The sequence below is a fragment of the Lipophrys pholis genome (genome assembly GCF_963383615.2).
Source record: "Lipophrys pholis genome assembly, chromosome: 20".
Lineage (NCBI taxonomy): Eukaryota > Metazoa > Chordata > Actinopteri > Blenniiformes > Blenniidae > Lipophrys > Lipophrys pholis.
Genome location: NC_137648.1, coordinates 283,733 through 311,130, shown reverse-complemented (window position 1 = coordinate 311,130; position 27,398 = coordinate 283,733). Strand labels below are relative to the sequence as shown.

The following is a 27,398-nucleotide window of genomic DNA, read 5'->3' as shown; positions in this document are numbered from 1 at the left end:
CCAATACTGAGTACAGATATGAGTACTAACCTTTAGCTACTTGCTGATACCGAGTACAGATACGAGTACTAACCTTTAGCTACTTGCTGATACTGAGTACTGATACAAGTACTAACCTTTAGCTACTTGCTGATAATGAGTACTGATACAAGTACTAACCTTCAGCTACTTTCCAATATTGAGTACAGATATGAGTACTAACCTTTAGCTACTTGCTGATACCGAGTACAGATACGAGTACTATCCTTTAGCTACTTGCTGATACCGAGTACAGATACGAGTACTATCCTTTAGCTACTTGCTGATACTGAGTACTGATACAAGTACTAACCTTTAGCTACTTGCTGATACTGAGTATTGATACAAGTACTAACCTTTAGCTACTTTCCAATACTGAGTACAGATATGAGTACTAACCTTTAGCTACTTGCTGATACCGAGTACAGATACGAGTACTAACCTTTAGCTACTTGCTGATACTGAGTACTGATACAAGTACTAACCTTTAGCTACTTGCTGATACTGAGTACTGATACAAGTACTAACCTTTAGCTACTTTCCAATATTGAGTACAGATATGAGTACTAACCTTTAGCTACTTGCTGATACCGAGTACAGATATGAGTACTAACCTTTAGCTACTTGCTGATACTGAGTACTGATACAAGTACTAACCTTTATCTACTTGCTGATACTGAGTACAGATAGGAGTACTAACCTTAAGCTACTTGCCGATACTGAGTACAGATGCGAGTACTAACCTTTAGCTACTTGCTGATACTGAGTACAGATGCGAGTACTAACCTTTAGCTACTTGCTGATACTGAGTACAGATATGAGTACTAACCTTTAGCTACTTGCTGATACTGAGTACTGATACAAGTACTAACCTTTAGCTACTTGCTGATACTGAGTACAGATACGAGTACTATCCTTTAGCTACTTGCTGATACTGAGTACAGATAGGAGTACTAACCTTAAGCTACTTGCCGATACTGAGTACAGATACGAGTACTAACCTTTAGCTACTTGCTGATACCGAGTACAGATATGAGTACTAACCTTTAGCTACTTGCTGATACCGAGTACTGATATAAGTACTAACCTTTAGCTACTTGCTGATACTGAGTACAGATAGGAGTACTAACCTTTAGCTACTTGCTGATACTGAGTACTGATACAAGTACTAACCTTTAGCTACTTGCTGATACTGAGTACTGATACAAGTACTAACCTTTAGCTACTTGCTGATACTGAGTACAGATAGGAGTACTAACCTTTAGCTACTTGCCAATACTGAGTACTGATATAAGTACTAACCTTTAGCTACTTGCTGATACTGAGTACAGATATGAGTACTAACCTTTAGCTACTTGCTGATACTGAGTACAGATACGAGTACTAACCTTTAGCTACTTGCTGATACCGAGTACAGATAGGAGTACTAACCTTTAGCTACTTGCTGATACCGAGTACTGATATGAGTACTAACCTTTAGCCACGATTCACCTCCAACAGCCACACAGTCTACAGTACTTATAGTTTAGTACGTAGGGCAGAGGCCTCCAACCTCAGTCCTCCAGAGCCCCTGTCCTGCAGAGCCCCTGTCCTGCAGAGCCCCTGTCCTCCAGAGCCCCTGTCCTCCAGAGCCCCTGTCCTCCAGAGCCCCTGTCCTCCAGAGCCCCTGTCCTCCAGAGCCCCTGTCCTGCAGGTTTAGCTCCTCCCACTTCCAACACACCTGATTGCAATGAGGGGCTCGTTATTGGGCTTTTTCACAACCTTGATGATGTCATCATCATTAGATTCAGGTAAGCTGAAGCAGGGAGGAGCTAAACCCTGCAGGACAGGGGTCCTCCAGGACCGGGGTCCTCCAGGACCGAGGTTGGAGACCCCTGACGTAGGCTCTATCGAGGTACTGCACCATGTGTACTGTAGACCGAGGGACCGAGGTTCCTGTTAAGAAGTGCATCAGTCATACTTTAGTCTAAGGATGAGCGAGTAACCAATACTAAAAAGTGAAAAATGGAAAATCAATGTTCCCATAGTTACATCCTGAGTCTTGTGTAAACGCTGCAGCTGAAGAGAAGCTGCTCCACATCGTCCATTCGCTTCACTCGATGGACACATTTCATGTCTTTACTAGAATATTTGAGCGAGAGAAGCAGTCTGAACTAATAAAAACAAATATTGCTGATCGCCTTTCTAACCTTTTTTCAGGATAAAGGAATGGAGACGACTCTTGTTCCATAGTCCACCCACCGGTTCCTCGCAGACGAGTTGCTCTTCAGCTTATTAAAAAAAGTGTCGTCCTTCTTTCAGACTTCCCGTTAGCTTCGGGCTAAACGACGACCAACTGCAACAATCCTCAAATTAGCTTTGGGACCCTTTGAGATGTTTTTGTCTGCTCTGGTGGTCCTTCATGTTTTTAATGAGCTTCTGTCTCATCGTGTCTCTGCCTCGTTGTTGTTTCCTGCCGCCTGGACTCCCACTTCCACCCGCTCTCATTCTCTCCTCTGCTTTTACATATGAATCCGTCATTACAAGCAGTTATGGCGACCATTAGGGATGCTCCGATACCCATCCCAGTATCGGCTCTCAGGTTTGATACTGCTCAGAGTACTCGTACGAGTAAAAACTCTCCGTTACAACCCGGCAAGTACTACGTGATGCCATGCGTCAGCAACATTGCCTGCAGGTACACAGGAGAGGACGAGCGATGTCGGTTTGGAGATTCTTTGAGATTAATGAGAACGACAAAAATAAGACGGACTGTAAATTCTGTTCTGACAAAATATCAAGAGGAAGAGAAAGATAGTTGGTGCAACACCAGCAACTTCATCACCAGAGACATTTGGAGCAGCAGAGTTAGAACTGTGTCATTGATGAGTACATGTACGCTGGGCAGTATCAGACTGATACCTGGTACTGCAATCGGTACTAAACATGATTAAAGTCTGACTGATACTCTGATTAACAGCGAGCTCAGTCACTCGGTCTACAGAGTATATAGTACACAGTTCATGCTTTTCCATGACACAGTGCTATCACTACTCCCCTCGCCTTCCATAACGATATAGTGCCACCTCGGTGTGGGCGGAGTCATCACAACCCCCACCACCGGCTGTTAGGAGCTGCTGATGCTAAAATAAGACAAACAAATGATACGTTACTCGAAACTTTAATGGAAATGCGGTTTTACATGGCGTTTGCCACAACAGCTACGAATTACAGTTGCTTTTTTAAAAACTTTATTTACTATTTATTGTTGTTTTTTCAGAAAATGTCACAGAAATACAAACAATAATGGAACAAACAGAAGATCTATCTCCGAAGTAACATCTCACACATATATCACTATGCAGTGTGTGAACTTTACCGCGAGTTACCATAGGGCGACGACTCAAAACACATTCATTATACAAGCCTACTTCTCTTCAAGGCCACAATTAGATACAAAAAGCCACAATTAAAGTTTGTGGTATGAATTTCCTGGACATTGCCTGGACGTCGTGTCTGGAAGTCAAATGAAAGTCAATGAAAAAAAAAAGAAAAAAGTACGACTCCACCGGGAATCACATCCACATTAAGCTGCACCAAATAACCTCTGAAACACGTTAACACGCATCAACAAACAAATAACTGACACCAAACACCCACGGCCATCAGAATTAGAAAAAAAAAAAGGTCCCGACTGCCAGAGGTCCAGTCTTCAGCACCATCAGATACAATACAGTGCTGAATATTAATAATACAGTTTATGGACATTACCTTCAGACTAGGGTTGTTTGGTATACCAGTACTGTATTGGTATCGCGGTACTGACGCATGGTTTCATTACAAAAACAACCAACAGCACCAACTAGTGGCCCAACATGCTAACTACATCGTTTTCACTATTTCAGACGTTGTTTTCAAAATGTTACCATATAAACGTGAAGAAAATGTATGGGGGTATTATTGTAGCAAAACTATTTGTCTATGCGTATGGAGAGTTGTCCGTCTGTACCTCAATCTGTCTCTGTCTGTACCTCAATCTGTCTGTCTGTACCTCAATCTGTCTCTGTCTGTACCTCAATCTGTCTGTCTGTACCTCAATCTGTATGTCTGTACCTCAATCTGTATGTCTGTACCTCAATCTGTCTCTGTCTGTACCTCAATCTGTCTCTGTCTGTACCTCAATCTGTCTGTCTGTACCTCAATCTGTCTGTCTGTACATAGCGCCACCTCATGGCTGGCAGTTGTTAACTACTGAGGTGTAGGGCCGAATGAAGGAGCCTGTGAGCCTGAGCTCAGGGCAGTAAAACCCAGGATTTACAGCTTCAATCCTTCAGACGGCAGAAGTGTAGCAACAGTCACATGTAAAAAAACAGCCAATTGTGAAACTGAGCGACTCGTAACTGGTGAGTTTTCTGTATTTTCAGCTCTTTTATTCGAATGCGTAGACTTTTCAGATTTAGTTTCACATTGACAACTCTGACTACCGACAGACAGATTGAGGTACAGACAGACAGATTGAGGTACAGACAGACAGATTGAGGTACAGACAGACAGATTGAGGTACCGACAGACAGATTGAGGTACAGACAGACAGATTGAGGTACAGACAGACAGATTGAGACACAGACAGACAGATTGAGACACAGACAGACAGATTGAGGTAAAGACAGACAGATTGAGACACAGACAGACAGATTGAGGTACAGACAGACAGATTGAGGTACAGACAGACAGATTGAGATACAGACAGACAGATTGAGGTACAGACAGACAGATTGAGGTACAGACAGACAGATTGAGACACAGACAGACAGATTGAGACACAGACAGACAGATTGAGGTACAGACAGACAGATTGAGACACAGACAGATTGAGGTACAGACAGACAGATTGAGACACAGACAGACAGATTGAGGTACAGACAGACAGATTGAGGTACAGACAGACAGATTGAGATACAGACAGACAGATTGAGGTACAGACAGACAGATTGAGATACAGACAGACAGATTGAGGTACAGACAGACAGATTGAGACACAGACAGATTGAGACACAGACAGACAACTCTCCATACGCATCGACAAATAGTTTTGCTCCAATAATACCCCCATAAAAATGCCAAAACGATATGTTTTCACTTGAAACGCTGTTGCGTAAACTTCGCCTCATTGTGAAGCATTGAGGTAATGAAGTATTTGTACTTGCTGGTTACTGGCTGTAGAAATGCAACCTAACTCTTTTTAATACCCGTCTTCATACATTAGATGTTATTATTTTTATTTTTACCAGATCATTTGTCCTTTGATTCCCTCCAGAATGTCTTCTAATGAGAGACTCCGCCTCTGGTCTTAGTTCCTCCGTGAATATCACAACAGGCTGTGGGGTGACGGGAAGATCGGGGTGAATAAGCACTCGAACACAAAGAAACTCCAACGTGGTGAGGTAATGCAGTATTTGTACTTAGTTACTTCTGAGGCCTGCAGACGGACGCGTACGTGACAGAGAGGATGGAAACCAGCAGCTACTGTTTGTGACGGAGCGGATGACAGCTTCTGATAAGAACACAAAACAGAGCTAGATCTCTTTGATGTGGATACACACACACACACACACACACACACACACACACACACACACACACACACACACACACACACACACACACACACACACACACACACACACACACACACACACACACACACTTCGGAAATCAGATTTGGGAGCTGTGAAGAATAAATGTATGAAGGGTTGAAAAACGAGGCCTGTCTAATCATTCAATTAGGATCCAAGGCAGATGGTCTGGACACACACACACACACACACACACACACACACACACACACACACACACACACACACACACACACACACACCCGTCATGAATCCCCTCTCGGTGTAACATCACACCTCGGGCCTACACTTCATTACCTGGACGCTGTGTAATCATCTTGTATATTGAAACATGAAACCGTACAACCGACTCAACACTTTTAAGACAATTTCACTGTTTAGCTTCTACGACTCTCACCAGAGTTCTGTTCTTGTTCATATTATTCATTCTTTTTTCTTTTGGCTCCGTTTACTCAACAAGAAAAAAAAGCGAAAACACAAAGCTTCCGTAGTATATTGGGTGGCCGTTTACACGAAAATGAGTGAAAGTGTAACATTTTCACAAAACAGTGTGCACAACAATGAAAACGAGTGAAAATGCAAAACCTTTGTGCCGTTTTGTGTGGCCATTTACACGACAATGGTGCTCGAAGCCACTGGAAACGCAACTTTTTGAAAACAGCTCCCTGGGTGGAACTTAACTGAGGCCCTGTTTACACGACAACGTTTCACGTGACAACACCTAATCCGCAAAATAAAAGTGGGGGCGTTTCCACTGCAGCAGCAGACACAGAGACAACAATGTAGTTAGTATGCCGGGCCACTGGAGGGCGCTGTTGCTTGATTTTGTAATGAAACTACACAGACGTGTGCAGAGAACAAGACACTATAAACGTGAACCTGACATCTACAATCATCCACACGACAGAGCAACACATCATCTACAATCATCCTCACGACAGAGCAACACATCATCTACAATCATCCTCACGACAGAGCAACACATCATCTACAATCATCCTCACGACAGAGCAACACATCATCTACAATCATCCTCACGACAGAGCAACACATCATCTACAATCATCCTCACGACAGAGCACCACATCATCTACAATCATCCTCACGACAGAGCAACACATCATCTACAATCATCCTCACGACAGAGCAACACACCATCTACAATCATCCTCACGACAGAGCAACACATCATCTACAATCATCCTCACGACAGAGCAACACATCATCTACAATCATCCTCACGACAGAGCAACACACCATCTACAATCATCCTCACGACAGAGCAACACATCATCTACAATCATCCTCACGACAGAGCAACACATCATCTACAATCATCCTCACGACAGAGCACCACATCATCTACAATCATCCTCACGACAGAGCAACACATCATCTACAATCATCCTCACGACAGAGCACCACATCATCTACAATCATCCTCACGACAGAGCAACACATCATCTACAATCATCCTCACGACAGAGCAACACATCATCTACAATCATCCTCACGACAGAGCAACACATCTCGGTGATTTAAAATCAAATACAGGATCACGCTTAGCGCTTAGCGGTTAGCTGCTAGCGGCTAACTGCTGAATTTAACAGGGGCGTTGATGATCTTAGCCTCTGGTGGGTTAGGGTTAGGGTTAGGGTTAGGATTAGGGTTAGGGTCTCTGGTGTTTGGGTTAGGGTTAGGGTTAGGATTAGGGTTAGGGTTAGGATTAGGGTTAGGGTCTCTGGTGTTTGGGTTAGGGTTAGGGTTAGGGTTAGGGTTAGGATTAGGGTTAGGGTCTCTGGTGTTTGGGTTAGGGTTAGGGTTAGGGTCTCTGGTGTTTGGGTTAGGGTTAGGGTTAGGGTCTCATGTGTTGATGTTAGGGTTAGGGTTAGGGTCTCTGGTGTTGACGGGTTAGGGTTAGGGTTAGGGTCTCTGGTGTTGACGGGTTAGGGTTAGGGTTAGGATTAGGGTTAGGGTCTCTGGTGTTTGGGTTAGGGTTAGGATTAGGGTTAGGGTTAGGATTAGGGTTAGGGTCTCTGGTGTTTGGGTTAGGGTTAGGGTTAGGATTAGGGTTAGGGTCTCTGGTGTTTGGGTTAGGGTTAGGGTTAGGGTCTCTGGTGTTTGGGTTAGGGTTAGGGTTAGGGTCTCATGTGTTGATGTTAGGGTTAGGGTTAGGGTCTCTGGTGTTGACGGGTTAGGGTTAGGGTTAGGGTTAGGGTTGGGGTCTCTGGTGTTGACGGGTTAGGGTTAGGGTTAGGGTTAGGGTCTCTGGTGTTGACGGGTTTGGGTTAGGGTTAGGGTCAGGGTTAGGGTCTCTGGCGTTGACGACGACACAGGAACACAATGTGAATCTCCTGTTTGGGGTGCGGGTTAGGGTTAGGGTTAGGGTTAGGGTCTCTGGTGTTGACGGGTTAGGGTTAGGGTTAGGGTCTCTGGTGTTGACGGGTTAGGGTTAGGGTTAGGGTCTCTGGTGTTGACGGGTTAGGGTTAGGGTTAGGGTTAGGGTCTCTGGTGTTGACGACGACACAGGAACACAATGTGAATCTCCTGTTTGGGGGTTAGGGTTAGGGTTAGGGTTAGGGTTAGGGTCAGGGTTAGGGTCTCTGGCGTTGACGACGACACAGGAACACAATGTGAATCTCCTGTTTGGGGGTTAGGGTTAGGGTTAGGGTTTGGGTTAGGGTTAGGGTTAGGGTCAGGGTCAGGGTCAGGGTTAGGGTTAGGGTTAGGGTTAGGGTCTCTGGCGTTGACGACGACACAGGAACACAATGTGAATCTCCTGTTTGGGGTGCACAGCCTTGTGGATGATTGTGGCTTGAACAAAGAGCCCAAATAAAAAAAAACTCTGCCACTTTCAAACTCCACATTATCCAGCAACTTTTCAACTGAGGTCCAACACCCAGATACATGTTTTAACAAGGAAACTAAGGATTTCTACTTGATGACTCCTTTAATGTCATCTAATGAAACATTTATCAAAAGATCAAGATTTTGCTGTGTTTTGAAAATTAACCAAATCCATCTCCATGGAGAAAAGGCAACTGCTTCGCCATGGAAACAGGGAAAACACAACTTTATTTAAAGTTGCAGTCTGCTTCTAAACTTCAAACCAAACCAAGATGGCATCTCGGTCATTAGCTTTCTCTTTTTTCACTAAAACAGTTCTGTGAAAAGTATTTCTGACAACATTTGAGGTGAGAAATCAGCAATGCAGCTGCTGAATCTGTCCTCAGTTTGGTTCCAGTACCGCCAGTTTAAAACGTCACTAAAGTCGGACCTTTGCTCCTCGGGCCGGACCCACATAGTCAGTGAATGACAATATTTCTTATATTTTAATCCTTAATAATCATGATTATACTTTTTCATAGTTCTTCTATATTATATATACATATTTGAAAATGTTTAATTTAGATATTTAGAATTTCAGATAATTAGTCTTAATATAATAGTTCTTCAAATGAATTGATTATTAAATAAGTGGAAGATAAAGAAAATTAGATATAGTTTGTGGAGAAGGGATTTAATAAGTGTCCCTGCCAGCTCAGCTGGTAGAGCTTGAGACTCTCAATCTCAAGGTAGAGGGTTCATGTCCCACGCTGGGCGCCACCTTCCCGTGGGCTCTCCACCCACAGGAAAGGTTCTTATGGATTCACACGTCAACTTTGACAGCTTTACTTTATATTTAAAAATGAAAAGACGATTTCAATACTGTCATTTTGTATTTTTCAAGAATGAAGACAATTCAGTCGATCTTTTGTAAGAAGCTGAATTCACATGTTGATATCTAACTCTGTGTGTGTGTGTGTGTGTGTGTGTGTGTGTGTGTGTGTGTGTGTGTGTGTGTGTGTGTGTGTGTGTGTGTGTGTGTGTGTTGTGTGTGTGTGTGTGTGTGTGTGTGTGTGCAGCTTGTATACCGGGCTGGTCAGCAGCAGGATCAGGATGAGAAGATGGCTGGCTGTGTGTTTCCAATGGGACCAGAGAGCTTTCAGCGCTTCACGCCGGACTCCCTGGCGGCCATCGAGCAGCGCATCGCCCAGGAGGAGGCCCGACGCGGCAAACAGTACCAGGAGGTACGCTCCATTAGCATGGTAGCTTCCCTCTCCTCCACTCAACTGGGAAGTCCATTTGAGATCCAGGTCTTCAGTGTAGCTCCAGTTCCTATAAGCAGCACTGGGGGTGTGTAGAAACCACACCGTCATTCTCATTGATACTGATTTAGAGTAGATTTTCCTCAATGAATCTTCAATAAAAACTTGGAATGGACCCCAGCATGGCGCTGTGAGGACGCCTCTGCTATGCATTCAGTATTCAGGACCTGAAGCCAGTATATTTTACTTAAAGGTCCCATAGTATGCAAAATTCACCTAATGAAGGTCTGCATCACCGGGACAGTGGCGGAGCAGGGAAATACATCATACGTTCGCATCATCAGTTCACACTATGTTTTTGTTTAAAACATTTGAAGTAGCTGTAGAGGCCACTTCCTCCCATCCAAGTCATTGAGACAGCTTTTAAAGGTCCCATATTTCACTTTCTAATGGATTTATTAGTGTCTATGTGTCCTCATAGCCTGTGTTTGAAGCCCCAGAAGTCAAAGTGTGTCGTCTCTTTCACTTGCTTGCTCCACTTATACAGATAATTGAGAGATTCTCCCTTCATGACATCATGCAGGGAAATAAGCCGTCCCTCTGCTAGTGGATACTCACTTTAACCCTCCCACAGGATGACAAAAACTTACAAATATTATTGATTTACTGAATAAATTCAGTATAAAGTGAAAAACTGTAACAGCCTTACAGTTAGCAGGAGCTAGCGTTAGCTACTTGGTGGTAACGGTAACGACATAAGCGAACAAACTAAGTAACATATTCAGACACACAATCTTTTGAACTCACCATTTTCAGGAGCCTTCTTCTCCTTCTGGGTCACATTCTGGTTCAAACTGGTTGAACGACAGCGCTTCTACGATTCATAGCCATAAATCTAGCTTGAACATTAGCGCACGGTACTGGTGTTTTGGATGAACTGGTTTCCCTGTTAAATGGTGACTGGCACTCGGAAATTCATTAGAAAAGCTGTCAAGCTGTCGCTCATTAGGATAGCTAGCGATTTCTGTGAGTTTTTAACGTTTGTTATTGGCAGCAACAAGAGACGCTAAAGGGTCACCAGTTAACAGGGAAACCACTTCATCTGAAACACCAGACGAGCCTGGAGTCAGCGTGGACCGACACAGAAACAGCCTGTTCTCAGTAGAGCTCACGAGAGGGAAACGGGTGAAGGAAGAGAGATAAGAGGTCTGGGTGTGTTTCTCCGGGTGTGCGTGTCAGGACCTGGGCGACGTGGAGCGCCTCCGGCCTCGGCCGGACCTGGAGGCAGGAAAACAGCTGCCGCGCATCTTCGCCGACATCCCGTCTCATCTGGTGGGCGTTCCTCTGGAGGACATCGACCCGTACTACTTCAAAGGCCGCAGGGTAGGTTCCCCTTCAACCTCAACCCCCCAGAGTACCGCCATAGAAAAAAATCTAACTTCTTCTAGTGTTGTTTGTCCAATTAGTTTTTCTTTATATTATTTTCTGTTTCTAATACTTTCTAATACATTGATGCCATTCAGATAAATACACAGTATAAACACTTCATATGAAGGTTTTTAGAATACGTTTTAAGCCTGGACTGGATCTAATTTCACAGCCATTTGGACCCACATGCCTAATGTTTGACACTCCAGCTCCATAGTGACGAGTTCACACAGTACTAAAAACTTTACCAAAGGCTTTACTAAAGATTTTACCACCAAAAATTCAGAAGATTTTAACAAACACTTTACAGATTTTAATGAACGTTTCACTGAAAGTTTTACAAAAGAGTTTAGCCTTGAGCTGCTTACGGTTTACTTTGTGCTTTGCTTGTTAACAGTTTAGTTCATTTGGGTGTAAGTTGATTCTATCAGCCTCTTCATGTGAACATTTGTACTTCCTTTGATAATTAAATATTTGACCTCTTAAATATTTGACCTCTTAAATATTTGCGTAGATCTTGGTGTTTGAGGAATATGAGATGTTATTGTTAATTTTATCTTGTAAGTTCCAAAAATCGAGAATACCAGAATATGTTTTGACTGAAGGGGGGGACTCTAGAGGAAAGAATAGAATAATTCCTTTGTGTTCTCTCTGTTTGTTTGTTTGTTTGTTTGTTTTTTTGTTTGTTTGTGGCAGACCTTCATAGTCCTGAACAAAGGGAAGGCCATCTTCCGCTTCAGCGCCACGTCAGCCCTCTACATCTTCAGCCCGTTTCACCCCATCCGCAGAGTCGCCATCAAGATCCTGGTTCACTCATATCCTCCCTGTGTGTGTGTGTGTGTGTGTGTGTGTGTGTGTGTGTGTGTGTGTGTGTGTGTGTGTGTGTGTGTGCAGGCAGGTCAGAGGTCAGTCTCAGTTCAGCCTGCAGGGGGCCTCAGTGAGTCTTGCAGGCTGTTTGTGTCCGAGCAAGCGAGCGTGCGTGCGTTCGGGCCCGTTGCCCACGGCGACGAGGAAGAACACATAAACAAAGAGTCGAAGGGGTGGTGGGGTGAAGGGGGGGTCAGGGGGGGCCGGGAGGGTCGTGGTAAATGTTGAACGCTGAGTATATATTTTTACTGACAAGCTGCTGTCTCTCACGTGTTTGAACGAACACGTGAGAGACAGCAGCTCTGCAACCGTCGTCACTCGCCGGTAAAAGTTACTCGTTTCAATAAAGTAATCAAACGTTTTAAAAGAAATCGCGTCGTTTTCAGACAAGTTTTGCGGTTGCACGGCAACGTTTCTAAAAAGATTTTTGTTTTGATGGAAACGGCAGAGACTCTGAAAAAGGTCTGACAAAGATCCCGCCTCTTTCTGTGACCTACAGCTGGCTGAGCCAATGGGGAGTAAGTATGCAGACGTTCAAGAGAAGTGGCACCAGGACAGAGCCTTGATGAACTCCACGCCTGATTTTAACTGTGTACACTGACTCAAGGGAGAGCATCTGAACCAGTTTAATTCTGTGGGACGTCAAACCACTCGTCGTCAAACTCTCATGCTAATGGTTTAGCTTATCTCACTCTGAGCCGTAGTGGCGCGCAAGCTAGTGAGCGTCCGCTCATCTTTCTTCAAACTGTGCAGGTTTAACGACGTTTATGGATTGGTATAGTTAAGTGGGTCTGCAGTGTTCCCTGGAATACATTAAATACATAGGTTTGTTTAAAAAATGAGCTTTAATGAGCTTCTTGCTCTTCTTCACGGTCCGAGGATGATGTGTGGAGAATTAATGCTAACGACCTCCGCTAGGCCAGTAAGGAGGAAATAATGTTGACAGATTGTTTTCTGGAACACAGAAACTGAAAAGACATTTACCTCAAGCTGTGTCCGTCACTTATCATCACTTGTTATTACACTAACATGTTGCTAATGCTCATCGGCGTTAACGGCAGCTGGACATTTATCAGCTTGTGCCTTCGCGAAAAGAGTTTGTATTTGTTTTAATGTAGAAAACAGCAACGTAGACTATATTATAATACAAAACAGCAATGAAGGATATAGTACTGTGGAAAACCATATAGGAAATATTATGTAGAAAACAATGTGAAATTTAGTAGTGTAGTAAACAACAATGTAGAATATAAAATTGTGAAAAAAAACTGCAACATAGAAAGAAGTACTGAAGATTGTATTATTGTAGAAAATAGCAATTTCCAAAATATGTTTTATAGAAAACAATGTAGAATATATTAATGTAGAAAACAGCATTGTAGAATACATAAATGTAGACAGTGATAGTGTAACATCTAATAATAACCCTGTGAGTGTTTTTTTTGCGGAGAATGTTGCTAATATATGTAATGATAGTAATAATTGTAAGAATAGTAATGATAGTTGAAATCGCAGTGCAGGGCAACACTGAGTGATTCTTTTAAACTGTGAAGAGAATCAAAGCCTCCAGCTGTGAGCTGTTGGTTCAGAGACGCCCCACAAGATGGCAGGTCGGACTTCACACCCCGAAAAACTCTGCTTTACCCTGCTTTACCCCCACCCCACCCCCCACCTTCCACCCCCCACCCCCCGCCCCACCCTCACCTCTATTTTTACCAGGCTGGTGGTGTGAGGGATGTGGAGTCGCTGTGTAAGGTGGTGGTGGGGGGGTGTAAGTGGGTGAAGGGGTCAGCCACAGAGGTGTGTGTGTGTGTGTGTGTGTGTGTGTGTGTGTGTGTGTGTGTGTGTGTGTGTGTGTGTGTGTGTGTGTGTGTGTGTGTGTGTGTGTGTGTGTGTGTGTGTGTGTGATGTAGGACTCGTAGACTTTTTAGAACGGGTTGGTGTTTTCTGAGTGTTTGTGTGTGTGATCCAGTGTGTTCTGGATCTCTGCTCAACCCCGGTGGCGCCATGGCGACAAGTAAACACACACACACACACACACACACACACACACACACACACACACACACACACACACACACACACACACACACACACACACACACACACACACACACACACACACACACACACACACACACAGGCACACACATGCTTCTGAAGCTGCAGGTCCTTGTTACACTACATTTCCCAGAGGGCTTTGCTTTGCTATGGTACCTCAGAGCCGCCCCATTGCCACGGGAGATGTCCAGTTACCCCGGGAGCTCCCCAGTTGCCCCGGACTGTGATGAGCTTCTGTTTTAATTGCCTCGATGAAATGTGTCAGTGAGTCATCTGCTTTGTTTTGGAACACAGCAGGTTTTAAAACTATGGACATTTCCTCTTCCATAGAGGCCAGTTCATACTCCAGAAGAAGATGAAGACAGTTCTGACACTCGATAGTCTGAGTGAACAGATGATGTCATTTCCTTCGTTCAGCTCTTCTGTCAGAACAGATTTTGTTCATCTGTATCAACCGTCCGGGGCCAAGTTTGTTCTGCTGCTCGTTAGCATGTAGCCCCGCTACTGTGTGAGCCCCGAAAGTCATTAGCACATAGCATGTAGCCCCACTACTGTGTGAGCCCCGAAAGTCATTAGCACATAGCATGTAGCCCCACTACTGTGTGAGCCCCAAAACTCATTAGCATGTAGCATGTAGCCCCGCTACTATGTGAGCCCCGAAAGTTGTTAGCACATAGCATGTAGCCTCGCTACTGTGTGAGCTCTGAAATTCGTTAGCATGTAGCATGTAGCCCCACTACTGTGTGAGCCCTGAAAGTTGTTAGCACATAGCATGTAGCCTCGCTACTGTGTGAGCTCTGAAACTCGTTAGCATGGAGCACGTATCCCCACTACTGTGTGAGCCTCGAAAGTCATTAGCATGTAGCCTCGCTACTCTGTGCGCCCCAAAACTCGTTAGCATGTAGCATGTTGAACTTGCTATTTGGCTCGGACACAAACCTTCTCTGTAATTCCTGAAACAGTTCAGCTAAATGTATTTCTAAAAAAATTTGAAGCGAGAAAAACGCTGTGCAGTTGAAAAGTTAAAACGCCACTTCACAGAAGTGTGCCTGCTGTGAGGGGTGTGGCCTGCTGCGAGGGGTGTGGCCTGTTGTGAGGGGGCGTGGTCTGTTGTGAGGGGTGTGGCCTGCGGTGAGGGGGCGTGGCCTGCGAGTTCACCCAGCTTCTTCTTGGAGGATGAGATGTCCTAAGGAAGAAGTTTTTTCTCTTGCTGGCTGAAGTCAGCAAGCAAACTTTCTTCTTCTTTTTGGAGTATGTACAGGCCTTGAAACTTGAGGAAAATACTGAAGGAGAGTCTCCTGAAGGTTTTAACAACTGTTAAATATTCGGCTGTAGACACGATAAAATATTCTGTTTAAATAACTTAAATATTTGGCCCACGAGTCACATGTTTAACGTCCCTCACAGTATTTGGTTGTACCAGCAGTACAGTGGTTAGCAGTACTCATTTAGTAAACGTATCAGGGCAGAGGGGGAGGGGGAGGGAGAGGGAGAGGGAGAGGGAGAGGGAGAGGGAGAGGGAGAGGGAGAGAGAGAGAGAGAGAGAGAGAGAGAGAGAGAGAGAGAGAGAGAGAGAGAGAGAGGCCCCATGGCAGCGGTGGGAGGCAGAATGGCATTAGCGGTAAGGTGGCCTGGGAGGTCCAAACCAGCAGGGTCGTCATTAGGTTTAGAATTAGCTCTCGGCTCTGTTGGATGGGGGGTGGGGGGGTGTGGGGGGGGGGGGGGGGGGGTGGGGGGGTATTTGTCACTCTGTAACAGTGTTATGTCGCCCGCCCGTCGCCACGTTGTTACAGCCGCCGCTCAATCAACGATCACCTGAAACAACTTTCAGCTGGAGGCTCACTGGGAGTCGGCTCCCGCGCAAATTACCATCATTAGCATTCGTTTAGCGCTGATTGACAGGACGGAGGCGCACGAGGCGCACGAGGTGCACGAGGTGCGTGCACAACGACGCAGGTGGAAGCCATATTTAAGAGCAAATCATTCTTCTGATACTTTCATCTACTGTTTGAAGAAGGCAGCAAGGTAACAGCCCAATGCTAACAGCCCAATGCTAACAGCACATTAGTATTGTGCAGTTAGCACTGTGCTAACAGCATAATGCTCACTGTACAACGCTCTGAGTCTTGGTTCAGTTTTAATAGTTTACGTTCTGTTTTGGGTTCTTTAAAAAAGAAAAAAAAATTGTGCGTGGAATATTTTCTTCCAGATTATTTAAGTTCAGAATTTGATCGACACGTCGCTGTGTTTCTTTACGTTAATGCTGCTCGCGTGTGTGTGGAAGTGTTTTTCTCTTTAACGAGCTCACGCTCTTCAGTCTGTTCATCATGTGCACCATCCTGACCAACTGCTGCTTCATGGCCATGTCGGAGCCGGCGACCTGGGCCAAGTACCTGGAGTGAGTACAGCACCGTGGAGTGTGGGGGCGCTATTTCTCGCCGTATTTCCATCTGTGCGTCCAAAGTGACAGTTATCAATGTGGAAAATAATTTGTCAATGTGAACTGGAATCTGTATTAGAAGTTGTACATGTAATAAGATTTGTCAATGCGTACAAAGATATTGATAGTTGAAAAGTCTACGTTTTCGGCTTCAAGTGCTGAAAATACAAATAAATCACGAGTTACAATTAGCAGGGTTTTTTTACAACATGACTTTGGCTCCATTTCTGCCAGAAAAGGAAGCTGTAAAGCATGGGTTTTAATGCCCTCAGTGAAGGCTCACAGGCTCCTTCATTCTGCCCTGTACCTCAGTGTTGCAGGGTTTTCACACCCTGAGCGCAGGCTCACAGGCTCCTTCATTCTGCCCTGTACCTCAGTAAATGGGTTTGCCTGCCCTGAGCTCAGGCTCACAGGCTCCTGCATCTTTGTACGCATTGACAATGTCCCTGTGTAGCAGCTCCCAGAAAAGCTAACACAGTAGCTTGCTAGAGCCACCGGAACCTTCACTGGACAAACCGCTAGCTGGAGGATGTTCCACCCTGGTAACTGTTCACGACAAGCACGTTACGAGTTTGAAACACAACTAAAACCAGTTTAAAGCTCAAAACGAGCTTGACTCCAGACCAACGATAGTCTGAAAACATTGTGAAGCGCACGTCAAAGTTCAGTTAGCTCCAAACCCGTCCATCGTTAGCATAAACAGAGTCAAAAGGCAACACTATAGCTAGCTAGTGAGCAGTACGAGAGCTAACCCAACACCCAAAGTGTTAGCTTTAGTATCAATGGTAATGTTAACGTGTTTGTCCAGGTAAAGAATGTCAGCATTCGTATTAACGTTATCATATTTGTCCAGGTACACCCAAGTGTTTGCGTTAGTTTTAACATTAACGTTAACGTGTCGATCCAGGTACACCCAAGTGTTAGCGTTAGCTTTAACGTTAATGTTAATGTGACAATCCACTACACGAGTGTTGGCGTTAGTATTAATGTTAACGTTAAAGTGTCAATCCAGGTACACCTGAATGTTATCATTAGTATTATAATTCATGTTTACGTCTCCTTTGCCCAGGCACACCCAAGCATTAGCATTATTTTTAACTTTAACATTAACGTGTCGATGCAGGTACACCTTCACTGGGATCTACACCTTCGAGTCTCTCATCAAGATTCTGGCTCGAGGTTTCTGTGTCGGACCATTTACCTTCCTGAGAGATCCCTGGAACTGGCTGGACTTCAGTGTCATCGTCATGGCGTGAGTCTCACACACACACACACACACACACACACACACACACACACACACACACACACACACACACACACACACACACACACACACACACACACACACACACATATATACAATTAGCTGTAGCATTAGCATGATTGGCCCGACCTGTGTTGACTGTTTCACTGAACTGATGTAAACTGGAAAAGGAACAGAGAAGTAACACACACAGTAACTAAGAAAGTAATCCCACTTCTTTTCAAAGAATAACTACAGTTAATAAGTCCTAATTCTTCTAAATGTTTGAAAGCATGAAGTGACTTCGACAGCTTTGGAGACGACAGGACATGGTTGTTCTCATGGGATTACAAAGTAAAAGCAGCTCGCAGGAAGTGGATGAACCCAGCGTCTCTCATGTCAGGAAGCACACCAGCTTTGTCCGTGTGTGACACATTCGCAGCGTCGGCGGAAAGTCAAGAGAAAGCAGTAGTTTGATGCTAGTTTTAGACAGGTGCTATGCTGGGTTTGGACGACCTTCAGGCTAATTGGTCTCGAGATGTCTCTTCATTTTGGACTTGTCTTCTACCACACAGGCAAGTTTGATTCTAGTTTGTTGTGGACTAGATTTACACGGGTTGTGACCAAGTTTCAGGCTGCTGCTAAAAGTGATTGCAAGTACATCTTTAAAAAGTAGTGGGATTACCTGCAGGAGATACAGAGTAACTAGTTGCTTTTTCGAGTATCTCCATGTTTCCTTCAGTTATCTTCAGTAATCAGATTTAAAAAAAAAAAAAAACACCAGTTTTGCACAATTTACTTAGAAATAGTAGGAATATTTCCAGATGTTTCGGATGCTAACGCTAATAATCAATGTGTTAGCAGGCCAGAGAGACAGCAGCTCCGCTAACGTTGACCCAAACCATCTACAACTCACTTAGCAACAGGTAGCATTAGCATTACTGTAGCTGCTTCAGCTTGTGCTCGCAGTGGAGTTGGTACACACGGCAGAGAAGACAGCAGCTGTTAGCATTAGCTAAATCTAACAGCGGACTCAATGAGAGAGCAGCTGTCAGACTAGCAGGGCCGTTAGCGCTAGCATCAGTCAAAACTAATATTTCCAAGAGAGCATAGCTTTGGTTAATGCTGATGCTAACAGTTAGCTAGAAGACCGGAAAAGAGATACAGCAGCTGTCAGGCTAGTAGTTAGGGTTAGGGTTAGCTATAGCATTTGCTATAGCATTTGCTATAGCATTAGCATTAGTGTTAGCTATAGCATTAGCTGAATGTGAAACACGCTGCGTTGAGTTAAAGTTGTAATGCAGAGCTAACTCTTCCCCGGAGGTTCTGTCACGTTAGCTTCATGCTGTGTTCTCTGTCTTCTTCTGTGTGGTCGGACGCCCTCCACACCTGCTGCTGCTGCTCACCTCTGCCCCCTGCAGGCTGTTAACAGAGTTTATCAAAGTAGGGAACCTGCAGGCGTTGAGAACCTTTAGAGTGCTGCGAGCGCTCAAAACCATCTCCGTCATCCCAGGTAGGTCTGTCCTCCTTCCAGCCACCACCGGGGGGCGCAGCTCTCCTTGCCTCGCTCTCCTGTCCGTCTGCCTGTCTGCGTCCAGCCCCGCCCACTTCCTGTCCTGATCCTGCAGGCCACTTCCTGTCAGGTCTGCTCAGCGTTGCAAAGACGGAAAAGTCAGATACCAACGCAGAGCGAAGGTGTTGGCTGGAGAAGACCCCCTTTTTATTTATTTTTTTATCAATTTTTTACTCTTAAGTGAGTTTTAGTTGCATTTAAATCAGCTTTCAATACCAATTTACCAAAACTTACAGGCTAAGTAACATTTATTTTATAAATGTTTCACTTTTCAGTAAGTTACAACTGTGTTTAAAGCTTTTAACTCCATTTTTTTCAAAAATGTTTTTGAATATTGCTACAGAAAAGTATCGTAAACCGTTAGCATGTTAAATTAATTAGTTTTAATGATTGACTTTTTAAAACTTCTTTATGATCTGCAGTTTTGCTCACTGAGGAATTTAACTAATGATCACCTGCTAACATGCAAACGTGCTATTGTGCTAACAACACCTCATATATTTTTTTGCAATCGTTATTTTTTGTCCTTTCTTGATAATCCGTAGCTTTGCTCACCGAGTTTAATTATTGTTAACGTGCTCAAATGTAACGACAATTCAGATATTTTGCAATCATTATTTTTTGTATGTTCTTGTTTGCAGCTTCAATTAATGAAGAGTCTAATTAATGATGACGCGCTAGCATGCTAACATGTAACAACAGCTCAGATTTTTTTTTACGATTCTTACTTTTTGTATGTTCGTGATAATCTGCAGCTTTGCTCACCAAGGAGTTTTATTAATAACTGATGCACTAACAGGCTAACATGTAACAACCGCTCAGAATTTGTGCGATTGTAATTTTTTTTAAACTTTTTGATAACCTGCAGCTTCACTCACTGAGGAGTGAAATTAATGATGACATGCAAATGCGCTAATGTGCTAAATGCTAACATGCTAAAATGTAATGCCAGCTCAGACATTGAGTCTCTTTTCTTTTTCCAGTTTTTGTCTCCGCGAGCAGTTTGAGTATCTGACTGGTCCTCTTTCTTTCGTATGGAAGGGGGAGGGGTGTTGTCGGGTCGGGTCGGACCCCCCCCCCCCAACACACACACAAACACCTTCCCCAGTGTCTCTGACGGCGTCCGTCTGGTCACTTCCTGTCCTGTGTCTGTCTGTGTCGCCCCCCTCGTTGCAGATATGTGACTGAGTTTGTGGACCTGGGTAACGTGTCGGCGTTACGGACGTTCAGGGTGCTACGAGCACTCAAAACCATCTCGGTCATCCCAGGTGAGGAGTCTGACCTGGCGCCGCCCGCCATTGCCGCGCCGCACGACACTGCTTTAACCTCCGTCCTGTGCGCTAGCTGCCGCGCACACCGCCAACACAAGTTATTGGAGGTTAGCACGCAGAGACGGACGGGAGCTGTGAGCGGACCGTCAGAGGCTTAGCTAATATGCTAACCATCAAATCAATCTAACCACGAATCAGACAAGTCGGAATTCATGTTAGCGCTCAGCTCGTGTCACTTTTACAGTCAAATCTGTTTTATCAAATCAAGAAAATGTCGTTATTTAGAAGGTTTGAGCTTTTTCAAAGCAGCAAAAGATTAGCTTTGAGGCTCGTTTCACGCTAGATTTAATGCTAGGTTTGGCTCGTTTCAGGCTAGTTAAATACTAATTTTGTAGCTTCTGAATTGCTAGCTTTTGCTACTTCTAGGTAGGTTTCAGTGCCAGTTTTGTAGTAGCCTTAATGCTAGGTTTTCCTGATTTCATGCTAAGATTATGCTAGTTTAAATGCTAGTTTTGACTCATTTCAGCTAGTTTTAATGTTTAATGTTTTAAGCTAGTTTCAGACTAGTTAAATGCAAATTTTGTAGCAGCTTTAATGCTAGGGGTGTTTGGTTCTAAGCTAGTTTTAATGCTAGATTTCCCTTGTTTCAGGCTAATTTATTGCTAATTTTATAGTCGATTTAAGGCAAAATTTTCCTGGTTCTAAGTAAGTTTCAATGTTATTTTAATGCTGGGTTTGTCTGGCTTCTGGATACTTTTATGCAAGCTTCAGACACTACCAAGCTTCAGAATGCTAAATGGCTAAATCTGCATACAAAACACATGCTAATGTAGAATCTAGCTAAATGCTAATCCAGGTGAAAATCTAATTAGTCCAAATTCACGTGTAAACGTTAGCATTCAGTTCTTGTCTCTGTTCCATTTAAATCTGTTGTTTTAAATGTAGAAAATGTAAATAAATGAATAATCTATACCGTAATGTGCAAATGTAATAAACGCTCAAACTTTTAGTTTTTTCCAAATAAAATAGGGGAAAAAAAGTTAAAAAACAAACATGAGCCAAAGTTAGCTAGAAGCTAGTGAAAGAACTGCGCGTAAATATGGACGAGTGTTAGCAAAGACAGTTCTGGCGGTTATCATCACACATATAGCTGCTTATGCTACCATTGGAAGCTACGAAGCATTTGCAGCTAAATGGCTAAGTCTACACACTGAGCTAATTCTGGAGCATCGATCAACGTGAGTGGACAATGCTAATGCTAAGTCAAGCTAGCATGATGTAAGAACAGCTCCTGAAGCTTTTTTAACTTAATCAGAATTTACAGTTTTAAATATTTCTTCAAAATAAAAAAATGTTGCTTGAACAATATTTGTCCTTTTCAATTTTTTGCATTCATACAGATATTGTACTTTTGAAAAATATTTCTATTAGCTAGCCTCTGTATTTGTATTGAGTCTATTACAATATAGCACTAATCACTGTTTATTGTTAATGTGTTAACGAGCTAATGCTAACTTTACAAGCTATATTAGTAATTGCTGCTGAAAGAAAATAATTATAATATAATACTTAATATCAATTATGGAATTTATCAGCTTGTAAACCTTGATAATAATAAAGCTAATGGTCGTACAATGTCCATAAATATGATAATTTAATAAAAATCTCATAGCCTTTATTTCCACTTGCTAAATTAACTAATGCTTCCTGGGTACTTATTACAAAATGTGGATTATTGCCAGCTAGCCTCTGTACGTTTCCACTTTGCATGCTAGCATGTCGCGCTTATCTTAGAGGCGGTTATTTCTACGTGAGACTCATGTTATAACCGCAAACGCCGTCGTCATAGCAGGCATGCTGTCCATGCTAGCCGTTCGTTAGCTTCCAGACGCTAGTTTGACCGACGCCAAAAAACCGTTGGGACGAGTCTGAAGCTGCGTCTGTTTCTAACGAATTGTAGAAAGGGTTACAAAATCTGCCCACGCGTGTGGGTGTGTGTGCGTGCGTGCGTGCGTGCGTGTGTTTGTGTGTTGTTCATGTTACCAATTGTTAAACCTTGTTTTGTTTTTGCTTCCTGTGAGGAACAAAGATGGCCGCTCTGTACACTGACAGGATTGACATTCATTTAAAATATTTATTTGTGGAGAAAAAACTACAACTGGACTCGTTGAATGACAAAACATACAGGAAGCCGGTGGCCATCTTTGTTTTATTACATTATTTTTGTAACGTCATCCAATGAAAATGCTCCCGGTCCTGGTCTTCAACCGCAATGTTCCCACTTGGTTTTCATGAACTTGGTGTCAAAATCAACCGGACCAGGACCGACACCTTTACCACCTGATGTTTTACCGTCACACTTCCTGTCAGTGAGCTAACGTTGCTAACGTTGCTAACATGGCGTGTGGCTCCTCAGGCGGGATGTTTTGACAGTCACACTTCCTGTCAGTGAGCTAACATTGCTAACGTTGCTAACATGGCGTGTGGCCCCTCAGGCCTGATGTTTTGATAGTTCCACTTCCTGTCAGTTCTCTAACATCGTTGCTAACGTGGCATGCGGCCCCTCGTCAGGCCTGAAGACCATTGTGGGCGCTCTGATCCAGTCAGTGAAGAAGCTGGCGGACGTGATGATCCTCACCGTCTTCTGCCTCAGCGTCTTTGCGCTCATCGGCCTGCAGCTCTTCATGGGGAACCTGCGGCAGAAGTGCGTGCGAAGCACGGCGCACTGCATCAACGGCTCGCTGCCCGCCAACGCCTCCTTCTACTGCAACAACAAGACCTGGAGCTCCGTCAAGGACTTTGTGCAGGACGAAGGTCAGCCCCCGGGGCTCAGGGTTTTAATTCTGAGTTACCTAATTTCATGCTGGGGTTGTAGTCGCTTTAATGTGTGTTTTGCCTTGTTTCATGCCAGATGAATGCTAGTTTTTGAGTAGGCTATGCTAATTTCGGGCTAGTTTCTGACTAATTGTACTACGAAAGTTTTGCTTTTCGCTCGTCATGTAAACGGACACCCAAAACGCTAAAGTTTTGCCTGTCACTTGTTTTCATGTAAATGGATGCCCAAGGCATGACGAAATGATGGCATTTTCACTCGTTTTCGTGTAAACGGACGTCTTAAACGCTATGAAAGTTTAGCGTTTCCACTGGTTTTGATCGTGGCGTAAACACAGCCTAAACATCGACCTCTGAAGCCGGTCTGGATGAGGCGTTTTTGGAGCGAAAGAGAAAACAGCTCGTCTTGTTTGTGTTTTTTGGGTTTAAATCAGGTTCAGTTTGACGGACGACTGTGAAGAGGAATATTCAATAGACTGATGGCTGAGCACAGCGTGTGTGTGTGTGTGTGTGTGTGTGTGTGTGTGTGTGTGTGTGTGTGTGTGTGTGTGTGTGTGTGTGTGTGTGTGTGTGTGTGTGTGTGTGTGTGTGTGTGTGTGTGTGTGTGGAGGTGGGGTGGGGGAGGGGGAGGGGGCTGAAGGTGTATTCACAGTTGACAGTAATTTGCTTCTTTGGATTTTCTTTTTTTGTCGTCATAAAAAAAGAAATGAAATCAAGCCCACTCTCTCGATGTCCCGTGGAGACAATTTTCCCAGTGTCTGCAGCTCATGTGAAATCTTCCTAGACGGGGGTCGAACTGAGGGGGAAAAAAACAACAGAAAACAAAAACATTAATAAATGTCAGACCGTGGGCTAATGTGCATTTATTTGGGTGGACGGGGGGGGGGGGGGGGGGGGGGGGGGGGGGGGGGGGGACTGAATGATGAACTTCAGGTAAACACTTTTTAAACTCGTACAGACTGTACGAGTTTAACAGTCTTATACGTTCCCCGCGAGCTACACTGTACGACAAGAATCTAAGAAACTTCAGCCACGACATGAAGTTTGCTGTGTGCCTATTGTACGCTGTAAATGCCAGTAGAAAGCAGTCTACGAAGACGTGATTGCGAAAGAATAAAACGTCATAGACGTGCGACGTCCATCCTCAAAAAAGCAACTACATTTAGAGACAAGGCCAAAGATTTTGTCAAGTCTTTAATCTGGGACAGACAAAAATCGCAGAGTAAGTAGTGGCCTTTAGTTGGCGGGTTAGGGTTAGAGACCGGTTCAAGGACGGCTGTTGTCATGGCAACCACAGACGACCTGCGATAGAATTCAGACAGTGTCAAACCTGTTTTGACACGTTTCCATGTCGTTTGTTTTGTTGGGAAATGAAAGACCAGAACGGTAAAGGCTAACGTATAATGTGAGTAGATGCTAAGAAGTACTGTTTTCAAGCTCCCGTTGATAAATTGACATCCTGAGTTGACTTCTCTTTCCGAACCACGACCGCGTTGGGACACAGACGCGTTCGCATCTTTTATTGTTCCTCCCTCAAAAGTTAGAAGAGTGTTCGACTGAGGTTGTCTTCTGACCGCCTCACCAAGACGTTATCCTGCTGGGTTTTGCCACAGGGGGCGGAGTTAGCCAGAAGTTGAGCAGCTGTAACACCACTGTGTTCTATGAGGTGGTGCTTTGAGTCATGCTAACTCCATGAACAGTTCACATATTGCATACTTTACCTTTAAGAGCGGGAGTGGACTTTCAACTCCTGAAATATACCTATTAGTGAAATTTACTGTTGTGTTGAGTCCCTATTAGCAGGCTAAGATATGCTAATGCTAACTGCTTTCCTCACTTATATTGCTGTATTTGACCACATTAAGCTAACTCTACCTATGTAGCTCAGGGTTTAGCTCATGGTGTATTTGACTGCAGTTTGCTAGTGCTACCTGTTTCACTTCAACTACCGTAGCATGCTTTACCTACCTGATTAATGCTAATGCTGCAAGCTTTGCTCGTTGAATTGCTGTATCATCTATCTGAACAAAATATGCTAATGCCACCTGATTCACTTTCCGTGTTGCTAGTAGCACGCTGGAGCTGGCTGATATATGCTAATGCTATCTTAAACAGACTCCACTATTTGTAGTCGAATGTTTGATCGGAGTTCTTCTCACACTCCTGAATCAGAATTAATCTCAAAGTTATTTTCGTGGAGCGGGAGAAAAGCGAAAGCTGGCAGATGGCGTTTGCATTGATCGGTGAGCCGATTTATAGTTTATCGTCTCATCTTTGCTGTGAGTTTCTTCTCAAACTCCAAACGATGTCACATCCCTCCACCGACAGCTCCTTTTCTGAAACATATTCTTACGTTTTGTCCTTGAGAGAAGAAACGCTTGTTTTCGACACCTGGACACGAGCATTAAAGCTTCCATATTTTACAGTTTTTTTTAACAAATTCACATAGTTGTCAGAGGTCAAGCAACATTGTCTGTCCACACATACTCCAGGCTTGTCCGGTGTTTTAGATAAAGTGGTTTCCATGTTAACTGGTGACCTGTTACGACCCGGCTCTGCTTGGAGAAAGTGTGGGTGTGGGAAGTAACAACCACCTGGTGCGTTTGGGTGACGTGAGGGTTTTTCTGGTAGTTCTTAGGTTTACAATACTCAAACAGAATCCCAAGACACATACAACTACAATACAACAAAGGAGGGCCAAACAGGCACTGCCCAACAAAAAGGGAAAACGGGGGGGGGGGGGGGGGTGGGGGGCATTACCTGATGGCTAACTATACCCCGATGGATTTAATATAACAAAAAAGCAGCTTCTCCTCTAGAAGGCGTTAATTAAAGTTTCAACCAACACAGATTTACTAAACACAAGTGGCAAACCTGAAACAAACAAAAGCACCTAATTACTTCAAAACAAAGCAGCTAGTACCTTCACTAAACTGCTTGACGATGGGTCAAGTTGACTAAGGTTTAACCAAAATCCAAACACTCAAAGTTCAAAAGATCACACGGACTTTTCCAAACACACACCAAGGTTTCTCGAGGCAGATGGAGTGGACACCTCCCACATCAGCCGCCACCAGGAGTCTGCTGGAGCTCTTAAATGGCTTCAGCTGGTGGGCGGAGCGGAGCCAATCAGCCGTCATCCTCTAATTCAAGTGCTCCACATCAGGACAGGAGGAGGAGGAAGTCGGTGAGGGTACATCCTGTCAAACAGCACACTTTAACACACACACACACACACACACACACACACACACACACACACACACACACACACACACACACACACACACACACACACACACACACACACACACACACACACAGAGGTGGAGGTGAGGCCAGCCTGTGGGCCGTAACGTGACCTTTAGTGTCCCTTGTTGCTGTTAATAACAGACGTTAAAAACCCGACAGAAATCCCAAGCTGTCCTGACGAACAGTAGTTACAATAAATTTCCAAGTGACGGTCACCATTTAACAGGGACACTGGCTACTCCAAAACACAGGTACAATACGATAATGTTCATGGTTCGCCATGACTCGTAGAAACTCTGTCGGTCAACCAGAATTTGACCAAGGAGAGGCTCTTGAAGACAGTGCTTAAAAGGAGTCATCACCCAGAAATCCTATGTTTCCTTGTTAAAACATGTACCGTGGTTTTGTACGTCAGTTAAAATCTGGAGTTTGAAAGTGGCTGAGTTTTTCTGTTTGGGCTCTTTGTTCAAACCAGAATCGCCCACAAGGGGGCGCACCACAAAGCAAGAGATTTTGATTGTGCTCCTGTGTTGTTGTCAATACCGGAGGCTAGTATCATAAAGCTAACACTGTTAAATTTAGCCATTAGCAGTTAGCATTTAACCGTTAGCAGCTAACGGGACTAGTATAAACTTTGAACCCAATGTGATGCCCCATTTAAAATGAAATACAAGCTCATTTACCTTGTATTTCATTTTAAATCTTGG

General features: G+C 44.0%; 1 protein-coding gene across 1 annotated transcript in view; it reads left to right on the top strand.

The window, feature by feature from the left end:
• Positions 1 to 9,580: 9,580 nt before the first annotated feature.
• The window catches only part of LOC308125732 (sodium channel protein type 3 subunit alpha-like), a gene marked incomplete at its 5' end in the record, with an annotated part of 157,261 nt that continues 139,443 nt past the window's right edge, over positions 9,581 to 27,398 (top strand). Inside the window, 7 exons of the mRNA XM_080489691.1 lie at positions 9,581 to 9,703; positions 10,961 to 11,104; positions 11,846 to 11,985; positions 16,395 to 16,475; positions 17,641 to 17,769; positions 20,513 to 20,604; positions 23,179 to 23,421. Of these exons, the coding sequence (XP_080345817.1) occupies positions 9,581 to 9,703; positions 10,961 to 11,104; positions 11,846 to 11,985; positions 16,395 to 16,475; positions 17,641 to 17,769; positions 20,513 to 20,604; positions 23,179 to 23,421 (952 nt within the window). The remainder of the gene's footprint in view (positions 9,704 to 10,960; positions 11,105 to 11,845; positions 11,986 to 16,394; positions 16,476 to 17,640; positions 17,770 to 20,512; positions 20,605 to 23,178; positions 23,422 to 27,398) is intronic.